The sequence below is a fragment of the Sturnira hondurensis genome, unplaced genomic scaffold (genome assembly GCF_014824575.4).
Source record: "Sturnira hondurensis isolate 20B ecotype Veracruz unplaced genomic scaffold, ASM1482457v3 Scaffold0021490, whole genome shotgun sequence".
In the NCBI taxonomy this organism is placed as follows: domain Eukaryota; kingdom Metazoa; phylum Chordata; class Mammalia; order Chiroptera; family Phyllostomidae; genus Sturnira; species Sturnira hondurensis.
The window spans coordinates 375,443-392,539 of NW_028094121.1; the positions used below are offsets into that span (position 1 = coordinate 375,443).

At 41.7% G+C, this 17,097-nt stretch overlaps 1 protein-coding gene across 5 annotated transcripts in view; it reads right to left on the reverse strand.

Moving 5' to 3' along the window:
- Nucleotides 1-2,090: 2,090 nt before the first annotated feature.
- Nucleotides 2,091-17,097, reverse strand: part of CCDC30 (coiled-coil domain containing 30) — a 103,806-nt gene continuing 88,799 nt past the window's right edge. For 4 of the 5 annotated variants that reach the window (XM_037032526.1, XM_037032528.1, XM_037032530.1 and 1 more), the window contains 6 exons: nucleotides 12,367-12,507; nucleotides 10,331-10,472; nucleotides 6,654-6,790; nucleotides 4,640-4,754; nucleotides 2,762-2,829; nucleotides 2,091-2,413 (listed from right to left, as the gene is read on the reverse strand). In XM_037032526.1, the coding sequence (XP_036888421.1) occupies nucleotides 2,371-2,413; nucleotides 2,762-2,829; nucleotides 4,640-4,754; nucleotides 6,654-6,790; nucleotides 10,331-10,472; nucleotides 12,367-12,507 (646 nt within the window). In that variant the 3' untranslated portion in view covers nucleotides 2,091-2,370. The remainder of the gene's footprint in view (nucleotides 2,414-2,761; nucleotides 2,830-4,639; nucleotides 4,755-6,653; nucleotides 6,791-10,330; nucleotides 10,473-12,366; nucleotides 12,508-17,097) is intronic. The other variant, XM_037032527.1, reaches the window with a different exon arrangement.

Here is a 17,097-nt window from a genome sequence, read left to right on the forward strand (position 1 = left end):
TAAGGCTTCTACTAAGTGACTAATGGGCAGGTGGCATATAGAGTGTGAATATTAATTTATATTAATTAAAAATAGTAAATGAAAAACGTAAGAAATAAGCAATTCATAAGTTTTAAATTGCACACTTAGGATGTGAGTCATCCCTTTGTCCAGCACATCCATACTGTATATGCTACCTGCCCATTAGTTACCTAGTAGGTGTCTTGGTTATCAGACCAACTGTTGGGGTATCACAGTACTTGTGTTCCAGCTGTGCCACAAGGCCTATGCCATTCACCCTGCTTCACCTCATCACGTAGGCATTGCATCGTCTCACATCATTACAAGAAGGGTGAGTACAGTACAAGATATTTTGAGACCACATGCACATAGCTTTTATTATAGTATATTGTTATAATTGTTCTATTTTATTACTATTGTTAATGTCTTGCTGTGCCTTATTTATCACAGGTGTGTATGTCTAGGAGAACGTAGTATACATAGTAGGATACAGGGTTCAGTACCAGTTGTAGTTTCAGGCATCCACTGGGGGTTTTAGACTATATCCTCCTCAGATAAGGGGGACTTCTGTACTCTTTTAAGGGCCTTGGTACTAGCTGTTAACTGTCTTTAATACTCTTCTAGATCTTAATGGGGGCAGGGAGTGTTCCTTGTAGTTCAGGTCTTGGCTCAGATGCCACTCAGATGGGAACATTGTACCCAATCTAAAGTAGCCTTCAGTCACTTATTCAAATACGTCAGTGACTTATTTTCTTCATGCCATACATCATCCAAAATTATATGGTCAGTCTCTCCACCTCACCCTCTGCCACGCAAACATATACCTTCCAAACTAATAGTATATTAATTATGAAGGCAGAGATTTTGTCTGTTTTCACAGGTATGGCTACAGTGCCAAGTATTGAATAGCACACAGTAGGGATTCAATAAATGGGGTCAGTGAATTCAATGAAAGAAAGTAAATGTGGGCAAGGTTTGGAGTCAGAGCATGCGTTCAGAATCACTGCTGTTGTTTCCTATAACCTTTGATCGTCTCCAGTAGTCTGAGGAGGCAGGGCTTGCACATAGAAATTCAGTATGTTTCAACTTATGGGGTCTCTTTTATTCCTGTTCTTCCCCCCTCTCCCCTTGGTCTCCCTCTCTATATCCAACTGAAGATGAAGAAAGAAGAGAAGGAGAATAAGGAAGGAAAAGAGGAGGAAGGGAAGAAGGAGCAGCAGGAATCACCCTTCAGTAGAGTTTTATACCAACTATTTTAGAATACATATTTTAATTGTTAATATACAATGTTGATGAGACTGTAGAAAAACCAGTACACTCAAACTGCAAGTGAAAATAAAGATATCTAGCATTAGTTAAGCAGTTACTCAGTGCAAAATAGAGGCTTCATTTCTTTTGCTCCTCACAACCCTATAGGATAGGAACGACTGTTGTTCCCATTGTATGTTTCAAGAGATTGAGGCTCATAAGTTGACCATAGAAACACGGTGTTGACACGAGCTTTTTTAAAGCAATGAAACAAGTGTGTACCCAAACTATATAACATTTATATCCTTTGACCCAATTATGCCAATCTTGTGAATTTGTTTCTGGATTAATTTAAGAGGAGAAAAGAGTTAACTTCACAAAGACTTTCACTGCAGCATAATCTATAAATAGTTAGTTGTTAAATAACAAGAGAATGTGTAGAACATCAACATGATACACTATCACATGGCCATTGAAAGACTAATTATGGAGAGTTTAAATATGGGAGTGTGTTTTGTGGTATATTAAATTAAAAACCAGACTATGAAAATACAATATAATAACCAATTAAAATATGTGACTTTGAGTAAGAACCAGAAGGGAATAACTCTAAAAGGAAAACAGTAGTGTTAAGAATGTGGGTTTGTAGGACAGTTTTTTTTCTTTTTAAAATATTTGCTTTAATGTGATTACATTGTTTTAACTTAAAAAAATACCCATGAAAATAGGAATGGATGCGGAATTAGCCTTGTGTGTGTCCTGCTGAACATAAACCCAATTAAACCCCCCAACTTAAGTCACTATGTTGCTCAATACAAGTCACTTGAGGATATCAAACAAACTTGAGACGTCAATTTTGGGATCTGGTTTAATGAATTGATCAGCAATTTTCAAGACTCCTGGTTGATGACCTGTGGGGAGTCTATCATGACCCGGCTCTGTGTCATCATGTTCCACCCTCACTGTCACGAGCTTGGAGGTAGCAGCTTTGACCGGTCTGGTTTTAGACGTGACGTGTCTCTTTCAGAGAAGCCACGTATGCATCCAGCTTCGGGGTTCTGTGAGCAGTAGAGACTCGAGGGGCCGGGGGTGTGCCACTGCTTCTGACGTGTGTCCAGTCTCTTACGGACTTCCAACGGACTCTACCAAACCTGTTCCAGAAAGACTAAAAAAGGGCGTGTGTGAGGACTTCGCGTGGATGGGGCCTCTTGGCACCATTTTGGGGTTACAGGGATAAGGCTCGATAGGATTTCAGTTTTAACAACTGTCACACAAAAAAACAGCCAAATAAAATGACCTTAAAGTTACGTTTGTGGGGTATCTTCTACTGTGAGTCAGGATTCTATCAGGTGTGGGTGTGAAGCAGTGGTGAGGGGAGAAGGCACTGGAAGGTTTTAATACTATAGATAGAGAAAATGACCCCTGGATGCTATGCTTTCCCAAGTCAGCCACTGATGACTGGCTGGGCAGTCATGACTCTCAGCTGTTCAGATGATTGTCTCGACTTACTGACCTGGGGTTTGGTAGGGGCAGGATTTTATTCAGTACTTCATATTCAGAGATGCCACTAAGTATTGTTTCCTAGAAGGAAAAAAAAAGCACGACTTAGAAAAATTTAATGATAAACCATTGGCATTGTGATCCTAGAAGGGGGCTTTATATATTTGATGAAAAATGCAATGTTAGAAGGACTATCATAATAAAAGAGAGAGAGAAAGATAGAGAGAGAGAGATTGAGAGAGCGAGGTAATAAATGCTGGTGAGGATGTGGAGAAAAGGGAACCCTCAGGCACTACTGGTGGGAATATAAATTGGTGCAGCTCCTGTGGAAAACAGTGTAGAAGTTCCTCATGAATTAAAAATAGAACTACCATGTGATCTAGCAATTCACCTTCTGGGTGTTTATCTAAGGGAAACCAAAGCACTACCCTGAAGACGTATCTCCACCCCGTGTTCACTGCAGCATTGTTTACAATAGCCAGGACGTGGGAGCAACCCGAGCATCCACTATGGAGGAATGGATAAAGGAACTGCTAAACACACATAATATAGACCATTAGTCAGCCCTAAAAGAAGAAGGAAATCCTGCCATCTGTGATGACATGGATAAACCTTAAGGACAATATGCTAAGTGGATTAGGTCAGATAGAGAAAGACAAATACCACATGATCCCACTTATATGTGGAATCTACAAAAACTGCTACAGACAGAGGTAAGATCTAGAGGTGGACTGTGGGGGAATCAGGCCAGGATGGTTAAAAGATGTACACTTCCACCTATAAGATAAATTCTGGGAGGTAATGTACAACATGGCGACTATCATGAACAATACTGTATATTTGTGTACTTGAAAGTTGTTAAGAGAGTAGATCTTAAAGTTTTTTTAAAGATTTTATTTATTTATTTGTACAGAGAGGGGAAAGAAGGTAGAAGAAGAAGGAGAGAAACATAAATATGCGAGAGAAACATTTATTGGTTGCCTCTCACATGCACCCAATTGGGGACCTGGCCCACAACCCAGGCACATGCCCTGAACGAGCATCGAACCGGCGACCTTTCAGTTCACAGACAGGCCCTCAATCCACTGAGCCACACCAGCCAGGGCTTAAAGTTTTCATGACTAGGGAAAAAACTATAAGTATTCTGGGAAGAAGCATCTAGCATGTGATACAAGCCGGGAGGAAAGCAAGCAGCCCCTATCCTGGATTTAAAATGCAACTCCACTCACTGAAGTTCCTCTTGCTGACTCACTGACAAACCAGACTCTTGACCTCGTCTGAACCTACACTACTTGTCTGCTTGGATTTTTGTAACATAATTGCTTTTTCTTTTGACTCGGATGTTCTCCTTAGGCTTGACTCTGCCAGGCCAGACTAGCCTCACCTTACCCCTCTGAACTTCAAATGTGCTCATCTCTCAAATTGGGCTAGAAAAATACATGGCAAACAGGTTGTTGAGAATGAGGCTTATGTGTGAAAACATGTAACATTCATTCATTCTCAAATATTTATGGATCACCTGTGCATAGGTACAACGACACATGAGGTACGATCCTGCCCCCTGGGATCTCACCACTGAGCTGATGAGCTAGAGAAGTCAAAAGGCAGTGATCATACCGAGTGTTAAGGAAGAAGTTACGAGGCACACACAAATTGCCCTGGGACCACACAGAAGAAAAATGTTTCATAAAAGATGACCCAATGAAGAGCACAGTGGGCCAAGAGCAGAGTCTGCTGCCCAGGGTGCAGCCGCTGAGCCTCTTTGCCACAGTCCACCACGGGGCCAAGTTCAGGCCACAGCTACATGACAAAGATGAAGGTAAGAGAGAATGGAGCAATCTTAACAATCTAAATTTCGTATTAAACACCTAACAGGAAGCACATGTCTTACCTCTCCTCTGCAAATCTGGATGCTTCTTACAATGCGCTCCAAGAGGCCAACCTGCTCTGTGAGCCGGAGACTGCTTTCCTGTAATTGCTTATTTTCTTTATCCAGAGAAAGCACTCTAAGAATGGGATAAATCAGAGGAATGATGAAAAAATTCTACATTATTACTAAAAAACTCAAAACTATGTCCCACTTCCCACTAGCTCTGAGTCTTAGCCTACTGTCCACATTTTAGAACTGACTTTGGCAGACCAGGTAAAAATTAATAAGCTTCTGGCTGTACAGTCATTCAGTACCTCCCGAGAACAGAGACATACTATGCACAAGTGGAGGAAGGAATAGTTCTAGACCCTCGAGTTGCTTAAGGAAGGATATGATTCCATTTAGGGGTGGAGCTGGAAAAAGAGACACTGCATCCGTTCAAATACAGTGGCTACACAGCCTGTGCCAGATCCCATACATCCCATACATCCCATACATCAGCAGCGGCAGCAACCACTGGCCGAGCACTTACCATCTACTTCGACACGTAACCTCGCCACACAGAAAGTACTTCAAACTTTTCATGCAGTGGCTCATTTACTCCTCACAGCAGCCCCATAAAATAGAAATTGTTATGAAGCCTATTTTACAGGCGAGGAAGCTGAAGCTCAGAGAGAGGGAAGTAACTTGTGTAAGAAGATCAAAGCAGAAAGTTGGGGAGCTGGGATGCCCGCCCAGAACTTCCCGATTTCTAAACCCCTAGCGCCTGACTGCTACAGCGGCCCACTCTCCAGGGCTCCAGTGTATGTGGGACACGTCACAGTGCAGTAGTTTCGATCACAAGTTTGTGTTTGACATCTGGTCCTGCCACTAACTAGCTGTGTAACCTTGGCAAATGACTAAGTCTGAGCCTGTTTCCTCATCTGCAAAATGAAGAAGAAACTTACTCTAGGAGAAACTTACTCTAGGGAAAATGTAAGTCAAATTCTGGTGGCCAGGGTGTGTCTTTAGGAGGCCAAGGCAGGAACCTTATTCATTGAGGCAAGGGTAACGGAGTCAATCATGCTGCAACTGCCAGAAGCAGTGACGTAGTTTAATAAGGGCAATGACTTATACAGAATGTAGTAAAGGCGAGATACAGATAACAAAGGACAATCGGAGATGCTCCAGGCCTGCCCAGAGGACCATGCACCCAAATCAGTGGAAAGTTCCAGTCTGCTTGGCAGCTCTCTCCCCAGACTGCAGTGCCATGGGGTCTAGGATGGGGCTGCTGAGGTCCGGGGGCTGCCGAGACACTGGCAGGCTGGGCGAGTTCCCTAACCGATCTGGGCCTCAGCTTCTCACCCGTAAGATAAGGGGCTGCCATAGTGTCTTCTGCCTGGAAGTGGTGTGAAAGTTAAATGACTACACGTAGAGAGAACTTAGAACAGTGCCAAACGTATAGTAAGTGCTCAGAAAAGTATTAATTACCACAGGTACTATCGGTGATACTGTTTGTTAAAATCAACCCATTCTCTTTGCTCTAAGTCTGTGCTCTGAGAAAACTGTTGATTATAATTAAAGTTTCCTATAGGGGAGAGAATGCTTGTTGGGCTGGCTGATGTGTGAATTCTTATCTGCTGGGAATATTTTCCTTACAGAGGAATGCATTGGGATCCTGTGGGGTTTGTGAATTTAAGTCCCTAGTACAAACCTGATTCTCTTTTGGTCTACCTTGATTCCATAGGTACAAAATGATAAAAATGAGTGTCCGCATACACAGTGATAGGCCAGAGTGAGCCCAGCCGGGTCCTCAAGGAGGCAACGCCACCGTGAAAGAGCTGGCCCGAATGGCCAGCCCACCCTCTCCATGATGTTTTCCTCTCCAACTTCACAGCTTCTGCTGTTTGCATGCACTGCTGAAAACAGTGGGTAGCAGAGCCACAGCTATGAGATAGGCCCCCAGCTCCAAGGACAGTCTCTGGAACCATCTCTTTGCTGAGGGAGAGACATCTCATTCGCAGTTCACGGGCCACTCTGGCAGGACCGCACCTACCTGTGCTGGACCGAAGAGATCGTGCACTTGTTGTCATGGATCAGCTTTTCCTGCTCCACAAGCTGCTCCAGAAGTTTTCTGTTTTCCAGGAACAGGTTATCGTTTTGGGCAACGATCTGGTCCTGGAATGCCTTCTCCTAGGGATGAAAGCAAAAGCCCCCTAGTCACTACGGCAGGAGAAATGATCAATTTAAGAACATCAGCCTGTTTATAAATCCAATAGCAAATTTTCCTTATTTATTTTTTTCTCCCCGGTCGTCCAGGTTGTTTTCACCTGTTTGCTGACATTGTCAGTTAGATTGTTCTTCCCTATATTTTGGTTACTTATGTCATATACTTCATTTGGATAATTACTCATTCTTTTGGGTTAACATTTAAAAATGTCTGTGCACTCAACTTCTAACAAGGTCCGAATGACCTCACCTGTATTCATACTCTGTAAGTATCAAATCACTGACAAATACAACGGAATTCTCTGAAGCTCTACATTGAAAGAAAAATTCCATGCAGTACATTTCCAAATGCTTCATAGTTACAGTTCTTTTTAAGGCAGGGAGAGGAGAACAGGAATTCAGCCCCCTGCCTTGGCCCGGGTGTCGGGATCTCAGTTGCCTCGGCAAGCCAAGCATGTCAGCTTGGCACCAACAGTACAGGATTCTTGCAATGACGATGCTAACACAGTTTCTAGCTGGATGCTGTGTTTCATTTTCTACCAACAGTTTCCCCTGAATGCAACAGCCAGTAAAGTTAGAGCTAAACTAATAAAGGAGTGTATTTTGTGGGAAAATAACCCACTGATATTCTTATAGCGAGTCAGTAGATATTAGTAAATAGCACTGTTATTGAGTTAGAAGCTCAGAATTGTTGAATTCTCCATCTCATTTAACCAGTGACCCGTCAACAGCGGCAGGCAGGTGCTTTCACCATTTCCTGTGCGCTCCTCACCCGCCAGTGGGGGGAGGGCATGGGGGAGGGGCAGAGGAATGACCCCCCCACAGAGGGGTGAATCACAGGGTTAAGGCGGGCAGTTCTCTGTCTTTGAAACAATACACTGCTATTCAGAAAAGACTGCCCATATATGTAGAATCTCAAATCACAAAAGAAAAAGACTCAGATACAGAGAACAAACGCTGGTTGCAGAGATGAGGGACAGAGGGTGGGCACAATGGGTGCCGGGAGTCAAAGGTACAAAGTTCCAATTACAAAGTAGGTAAGTTGTGGGGATGTAATGCACCTCGTAAAGACTATAGATAATAATACTATATTTTGTATTTCAAAGTTGCTAAGAGAGCAAAATTTTAAAAGTTCTTATCACAGGAAAACAACTTACAACCGTGTACGGTGATAGGTGTTAACTAGACTTATTGTGGGGACCATTTTGTAATATATACAAAATAGAGAATCATTATGTTGTACAACAAAGATGAATATAATTTTATATGTCAATTATATCTCAAAAAAAAGGAAGAAAAGAAGAAAGAAAAAGACCGTCCATCAAAGAGTTACCAGGAAGGAGATTACGTCATGTTCTGAAAGAAACCATTCCAGGTTTTGAAATCTTTCATCCAGGACCCTTCAGTGTCTAACAAGAGTCCCCCCTGGTATTGTTCAAATATATTTATGGTCAGCATTGAGAGTAGAAGGGGCCACCCCACAAGGAACCCTCTATGTAGTTATAACTGGATTAGAAAGGAATTGAATGGGCAGACTACTGACACCTTGGCCTTCGGAAATACTGTATTTCTTTGAACCCCAAAATAGGGATAATTATTTGGGGAAATCTGGTTGGGATGGTAACAACAGTCAGGGAACTCAACTGGCTCACTGTACGTAGAGAAAGCTGAAGAATGAAGCCCCCCCAAACCCCCAAAACCTGGCTTTATCTTCTGGAGACATGATGCTTAGTGAGCCCAGCTTTCCCAGGCTCAGGACTCTGGTCCATGGGCTCTAACATAAGTGAGGTCTGAACCACCGGGTTTGCACCACTGTGGGTCTTCTCCAAGCTATTCCCAATTCCAGTAGCAATTTCTCTTGTGAACTATGCATCCACTGGTTCGCATGCTTCTGAGAGATTTTATTCCAAAAAGAAGGCTGCAGAAGTTGATGTGCCAGGAACCACTTTAGGCATTTCATATTTTAATCTTCACAAAAGCATGGTGAAGTGGGGATTTATTTCCCCTATTTCATGGGTGAGGAAAATGATACACAGGTACTATTAAAACAACGGTAATTTGCCCTGGCTGGTGTGGGTCAGTGGGCTGGGTGCCAGCCTGAGAATGAAAGGGTCTCCAGTTCAATTCCCAGTCAGGGCACACGCCTGAGTTGCAGGCCAGGTCCCCAGTGGGAGGAGCTTGAGGGGCAACCACACATTGGTGTTTCTTTCCCTGTCTTTCTCCCTCCCTTCTCCTCTGTCTAAAAAGAAATACAATATTTAAAAACAACAACAACAACAACAACAAAAAACAACAACAGTAATTTATTTGTCTCACAGTCTGGAGACTAGAAATCTAAAATCAAAATGCTGGTTAGCTCAGTTGGTTAGAAAATTGCCACAATACACCAAGGTTATGGTTCAATCCTCAGTCAGGGCACATACAGGCATGGACCAATGTATGCATAAATAAGCATAACAACAAATCAACATTTCTCCATTAATCTAAAAAAATCAATCAATAAAAATTTAAAATAATTGTTGGCAGAATTAGTTTCTTCGCGGGGTTCTGAGGGAGAATTTTTTCTATGCCCCCTTTCTAGCTGGCGCTTGCTGGCAATCCTTGGGGTCCCCTGGCTTGTAGCTTCAGCACTCCAATCTCGCCTCCCTTGTCACGTGGCCTTCCTCCCCTGGGCACGTCTGTGCCTTGTCTTTTTATAAGGACGGCAGTCATGCTGGATTTAGCTAGAGTTCACTAAATTGTGTGTAATAGAGGGATTCTTAACCTGGAGTCCCATAATAGCCCGTGCAACAACTGGAATGGCAAGAATTATTTTGGTATCCTTGGCACAGAGAGGTGGCAGTATAAAAACGTGTTGGGGACACAAAAGAGTACTTTAGGAGTGAGGACAGAGTTTTCAAAATTCTGAGATCCTCTAGGGATTTCAAGAAGGAGACACATTACTGGCTGAGTCTGTTGCTCTCCGTTTTGAATTTATGTTTAATAATCTCAACACCATTCTGTATTGTATTGTACCCACGTGTAGACCCGTACCAGTAAGTCACAATGGCATAAGGCAAACATAAAGAAATGATGGATGTTTAGCAATAAGCCTGAAGGCACTAGTTAAGAATCAATAAAGGAACAGGGATCACCTACATTCGCTGCCATTTAAAACTGACAGACGTTTGAGGCAAAATGAGGGCTTATAAAAAGTAGGAATGAGTTACTGATGGTGTCGTGGAAGTCTTTGCTGAAGGGTGTTTAAGAAAAGACATTTTCCCGTGAAGGCAAGACACTAATTCTAAGCTGGCAGAGCAGAGTATAGCCAGAGTTTGGGTTAACGTCCCTGTGGGTCTTAAATCCTTTATGGCGGGGCTTAAACAATTATGCACGTTGAAAAAAGGCGCAAAGACGAGACATGAACAATGAAGAGACCACAAGTAAATTGTAAAAATGAGTGGGCTCTCTCTGAATGACTGACCATCGGCATCATCAGTGAGCTCTCCCCTGTTTGTGTCTCACCTTCTCTAATTTTTGCCGCAGTAGTCCAATTTCATTTTCAAGTAGGTTAATTCTCTTCTCGCGTAGCTCTACTTCATGAGTGAAATGACTCTTGACTCTGTGAAGCTTGGTTTCACGATGATGACATTTTTTATTATAGATTCTGCAAAAATAAATTTAAATACAGGCACCCTTGGACAGTGAAAATTTATTTTGCTTCCTCCACATGCACCTTTCTTGGGTGTCCTCTTCTTGCTTTGTCAGGGCCTGGCACCAGATGGGGATAACCCCCTACAGAACACCAGCTTTTAGTCATTGCCACGGACTCGAGTCTCTGGCTTCTCCTGGTTTTGAGCAGATGAGTGTAGCATAGCTTTAGCAACCAAGTTTAATTTGGGAAACTCCTTGACTTCTGATCCTTGCTCTGCTGATTCAGTCATTAATGTTAAGTTTTCTGTTTCTTGGCTACACCCTTGCATACTAATATAACCCACTTCAATCTCGTCTATTTCCCAGATAACTGGGTCTGTTCTCAGTCTGTGCCTTGGGTCTAGTCTTATAAATGTCAATTCTACGTAGGTCTCTACTCTGATTCTGACGTAAACTGACGTACTGCCAATAAGCACATGAAAAGATGTTCAACTTTATGAGCTACTAACAAAATGCAAATGGGAACTATAGATGAGATATAACTTCACACCCACTAGGATGGCTAAAACAAAAAGAAAGATAATAAGGAGTGCTGACAAGGATGTGGTGAGACTGGAACTCTCATACACTACTGGTAGGAAGGTCCAAGTGGCACAGTGTCTTTGGAAAAAGCCTGGCAGCTTCTCAGATGGTTAAACACAGACTCGTAGGACCTAGCAATTCACTCCTGGAGGAATTCCAAGAGAAATGAAAACACATATCCACGCAAAAACCTGTATACGGCCCTGGCTGGTATAGCTCAGTGGATTGAGCACAGGCCTACAAACCACACGATCACGGTTCAATTCCCAGTCAGGGCACATGCCTGGGTTGCAGACCAGTTTCCAGCAGAGGTCACACCAGAGGCAACCATACATTGATATTTCTCTCCCTCTCTCCTTCCCTTCCCCTCTAAAGATAAATAAATAAATAATATATTTTTAAAAAAACCTGTATACAAATGTTCATAGCAACACTATTCACAATAGCCTAAAGGTGGAAACAACTCACATTTCCATCCACTAATGAATAAATAAACAACATGCAGTGTATACATACAATAGAACATTACTTAGCCTTAAAAAGGAGATTTTGAAGAAGATGGCAGCCAAGTAGGCAGAAGCTGAGTCCATCTGCTCTTGCCCCCAACTCAGATACTTGGCTAATCTTCAAAAAATAAATTGAACATTCAACAGAATCTTAGCTGATAGAAAGTTTGGAAGCCAAGGAGTACAGAAGACACTTCCCAACAGGCGGTAAGGAGATTTTATAAGTGGAAGGAGAAATATCTGGTGTGTGGCACCTGCAGCCACAGAGAGCCTGGTCAGAGACCGCAGCTTTGTGGCTCCCTCCCCTCTCAGGGCAGGGAACCCCCAGGCCCAGGCTGCAGAGCACGAGAGAGAGAGAGAGAGAGAGAGAGAGAGAGAGAGAGAGAGAGAGAGAGAGAGAGAGATTGAGATTCTATCTGCACGTGGACTAGGTAGAGGAGGCAGGCTGCAGCCAGCCATGACTGGGAGAGACTTCTGGCTTTTTGGAGAAGCAGTGTGTACGGAAGCCGGAAAGTGACTTGGTGCTGCCGTGGGAGTGCTCAGAGAGACTTTCTAAAAGGGGAGCTAAGGCGTGCTGGACAGGGACCCTGCGCGCAGCTGCCCTGCCAGCAAGGGGAAAGGACTGAGAGTGCAGTTTGTTCCCACGGAGTCAGCTGGGCAGAGAGATCAGAAAGGTGCACAGCAAGGGGATTTCTCAGCCCCAGCCCCAAACAGCTGGCAGGGTGGACACTGCACAGAAGCTGCACAGAGTGGAGAGTCCAGGACTCTGTCTGCTGCCAGGGCAGTGGGCTGGGAACTGGATGGGCAGGAGTTGAGCACCTGAGATTATTTACAGCTGGACAGATCCCCCTTCCCTGGTGGAGACCCAGCCTCCATCTTCCATAGGATGAAAGCACCACCAACAGGGAAGCTCTGAAAAACAGGCTGGACAGGCTTAACAACCCCCTGCAGGGTGCATATCTGCAAGAGAAAGACAGAAAGAGAAATGCCTAAAGGACCCATTTTGAACTTCTCTCAGGGAGACAAATACACTGGTTCCTAGGGCCCTATTTTACTGAGGCCAGCAAAGCTGGGAGATTAGAAATCGTGCAGCTAGGGGAAATCAGGGTCCCGCCCAGCCTTGGCTCACACATAGAGCTGCCATCAGCACCAAGCAGGAAAGAGCTAACTCTCTTATGCAAATTGGCCCCTCCCTCGAAACAGACAGCTAGTTCACCAGAAACTACACATTACTGGAAATCAGCTGGGACAGACCAAGATGGGCGGTGCAGGGGCAAAGAGAACACACCCACTGTTCAGTCTTCTTTTCCCAGGAAGTCAGTACTGAACAGTGTCTCTCCCTGGAGAGATGCAGGGGTGCCACCCTCCCAATTGCAACAGAAGCCCCCCCTAGAGGCAAGTGAAGGTGAGACAGGCAGTGTTGCCAGAAGTTGGATGACGCACCAGGGACCTTGAGCTGATAAAAATCCAGAGGTGAACCCAGAAAGAGAAGACAGAAGGCAAATCCCAAACCGCTGAGAGGACTTCGACCTTGTTGTTCTCTAGAATTTGTGTGTTTTTCTTCCTTTTGCGTAGCTTCTTCATATCTCCTCTCTTGCTTCCATTGTATTCCAACTAATTCACGATTGCCCTTTACTTTTTATTTTTTAATTGAGATTTTATATTAGCTTTTATTTTACTGGTATTTCAAATCTCATGTTGTATCCTTCCCTTGTCTTACCCCATTTTGTTCTCTAACTTCTCTTTCTTGTTTTTGTTGTGAATTTTATTTCCGCCCACGCTATGCCTTGCTCCTATTTCCTACTCTTATCATTGCTCCTCCCTCTATCCTCTCAAAAGCATTCTTCCTTCCTCCAGTAAGCTCACATTCTTTTTCCCCTTCTTATAATAGTCTCATTTTCTTTCCAGATGGTGCCACCTTTATAAATTGTGGCTTGCTTGGCATGAATATCATGGTTATTTCTCTTCCCCTTCAACTGTATTCCTATTTGCTCACTATTTAAAACATTTTTAATCTCATAGGTTATTCTCCCCCTGTCTTACTCCATTTTGCCTTCCTCCTGCCTTTGCCAATTTGAGTTTGGAATTTTATTTTCTTCCCTTTCTTAGCCTGGATTCTACTCCTTATTCTTATTATTTCTTCTCCCCTATCCTCTCAAAATCATTTTCCTTTGCTGTAGACATCTCATAGTCTCTTTTCTCTTTTGTATAACATTCTTACTCTCTTCAACCTTTATCAATCTTTACTCAGCTGTCATTGTGACTGACACTGTTGTGTTTTTTCTGCAATTTTGTTTCCTTTGGTTCACTAGCTCTTAAATTTTATTTCAAACCTCATAGTATACTTTTCCTTTTTCTTACTCCATTGCCTTTCCTGTTTTACTTATGTTTTGCCATTTACTTATGTTTTACTCATTTTGCCATTGCCTTTCCTGTTTTACTTATGTTTTAAATTTTATTTTCTTTGCCTTGTTTCTATTCCTTACTCTTATTATTTATCCTCCCTCTTCCCACTGCAAATTATTTTCCTCTCCTTTAGTCATCTCATATTCCCTTTTTCCTACCTTACAATATTCTTAGTCTCTCGCCATTTTTATAAATCTTTACTCATGTGCTGTCAATATTGCTGATGCGGCAGGGGAGTATTCTGCTGCCATGGGTTTGGTTTTCTGGGCAGTATTGCTTTGTTGACCACCACCTGTGCAGCAGTGCACAAGGTGTGGCAGGAGTTGTGACTCCCAGTCAGCCGCTGGAGGGAAGAACCCACCAACAAATGAGCCATCAATAATCTAACCCCAAGTATAATACGAAAGTTTGCATAAACAGAATAAAGGGAAGCCCTAGAGCATCCAGATCAGGAGAAACACAGGTACAGAAAAAATGTCAGTGAATAAGTACCTATCAGTGTGTGAGTGTGGTTCGCAGGCCCACGCTCAATCCACTGAGCTACACCAGCCAGGGCCCTATCAGTGTAAATGGATTAAATGCCCCAACAGAAAGACATAGGTTAGCTGAATTGATTTTTTAAAAAAACCGCTACCCACATATATGCTGTCTACAAAAGACCCACCTCAGAACAAAAAGGTTGAAAGTGAAAGGATGGAAAAAATATTCCAAGAAAACAGACACAAAAAGAAAGTTGGGGTAGCACTGCTTATATCAGACGAAATAGATTTCAAAACAAAAGCCATAGAAAAGGACAAAGAAGGTCACTACATAATACTCAAGGGAAGAGTCCAACAGGAGGATATAACCCTTGTAAACACACATGCAACCAATATAGGAGCACCTAAGTATATAAAGAAAATCTTGGAGGACTTCAAGAAAGATATTGATAACATAGTCATTGTAGGGGATTCTAACACCCCACTGTCAGCAATGGAGAGATCTTCCAAACAAAGAATCAACAAAGATCTTGTGATGCTGAACAACCCTCTAGATCAAATGAACTTAAGTGATATATACAGAACCATCCACCCCAAAGAAGCAAAATATACATTCTTTTCAAATGAACACGGAACATTTTCAAAGACAGACCACACTGTAGAACAGAAAACAAGCCTCAATAAATTCAAGGAAATTGAAATGTGAAGCATGTGCTTAGATCATAATGGATTTAACTTGGAAAGCAACCTCAAGGAAAGAACTCAAAAACATTCAAATACATGGAGACTAAATCACATGCTATTAAGTAATGAATGGGTCAACAATAAGACCAAAGAAGAAATAAAAACTATCTGGAAACTAATGAAAATGAACATACAACAACCCAAAACCTATGGTACACGATGAAGACAGTCCTGAGAGGAAAGTTAATAGCAATACAGGACTACCTAGAGAAGACTAAAAAATCTCAAATAAATAACCTAACCCTACATCTACAATAACTAAAGGAACAACAACAAACAAAGCTCAGAGTGAGTAGAAGGAAGGAAATAATCAAAGTCAGGTCCAAATTAAATGACATAGAGACTAAAAGAACAATTCAAAGGATCAATAAATCCAGGGGCTGGGCATTTTAAAAAGAAACAAAATTGACATTTAACCAGACTCATCAAGAAAAAAATGAAAGGACACATATAAATAAAATCAGAAATGAAAAAGGAGAAGTTACAATCAATACCAAAGAAATACAAAGGATTATAAGAAATTACTATGAACAACTATATGCCAAGAAATTGGACAACCTGGGCAAAATGGACAAATTCCTAGAAACATACAATGTTACGAAACTGAATGAAGAAGGAGAGAGTCTGAATAGACTGATAACAACTAGTGAAACTGAAGCAGTAATAAAAAACTCCTGGCACACAAATTCAGTGATTTTTGTGAAGCCCTGGGCCAGATGGCTTCACAGGTGATTTAACCAAACATTTAAGGAAGAACTAACTCCTATCTTTCTCAAACGATTAAAAAAAATCCAAGAAGAGAAAAGACTCCTAAACTCTTTTTATAAGGCCAGCATCATCCTAATTCCAAAAACAGGTAAAGACACAACAAAGAAAGAAAACTACAGGCCAATATCTCTGATTAACATAGATGCTAAAATCCTCAACGAAATACTGGCAATCCACATTCAGAAACACATGAAAAAGATCATATGCAGTGGTCAAGTGGGATTTAAGTGAGGGGTGCAAGGATGGTACAATATTTACAAATCAGTAAATGTAATACCACATAAACAAAATGAAGGATAAAAATCACATGATCATATCAATAGATGCTGAAAAAGCACTGGATAAAATCCAGCATCAATTTATTATAAAAATACTCAGGAAAGTGAGAATAAAGGAAGCATACCTCAACATAATAAAAGCCATATGTGAGAAACCTGAAACCAACATTATAATCAATGGACAAAAACCAAAAGTTTTCTCCTTAAGATCAGGAACAAGACAAAAGTGTACACTTTCACCACTCTTGTTCAACAGAATACTGGAAGTTCTAGTCATAGTAATCAGACAGAAAAAAAGAAGTAAAAGACATCCAAATTGGAAAGGAGGAAGTAAAACTGTCATTATTTGTGGACAACATATTAGTGTACATTGAAAACCTTATAGTCTCCACCAAAAAACTATTCAACCTAATAAATGAATTTGGCAAAATAGCAGGATACAAAGTCAATATTCAGAAATCAAAAGCATTCTTTTACATCAACAATGAAATACCAGAAACAGAAATCAGGAAAATAATCCCAATTACTATAGCAACATGAAAAACAAAGTACCTAGGAATAAATTTTTAACCAAGGAGGTAAAAGACCTGTACTTGAAAAAATTAATGGAGGTACAAATACATGGAAGCATATACCATGTTCATGGATTGGATGAATCAACATCATTAAAATGTCCACACTACCCACAGCAATGTATAGATTCAATGCGATTCCTATTAAAATACTGATGGCATATTTCAGAGATCTAGAACAAATATTTCAAAAATTCATATGGAACCAAAACAACAACAACAACGACCACCCCAAACAGCCTCAGCAATCTTGAGAAAAAAGAACAAAGTAGGAGGGATCACAATACTTAATATCAAACTACA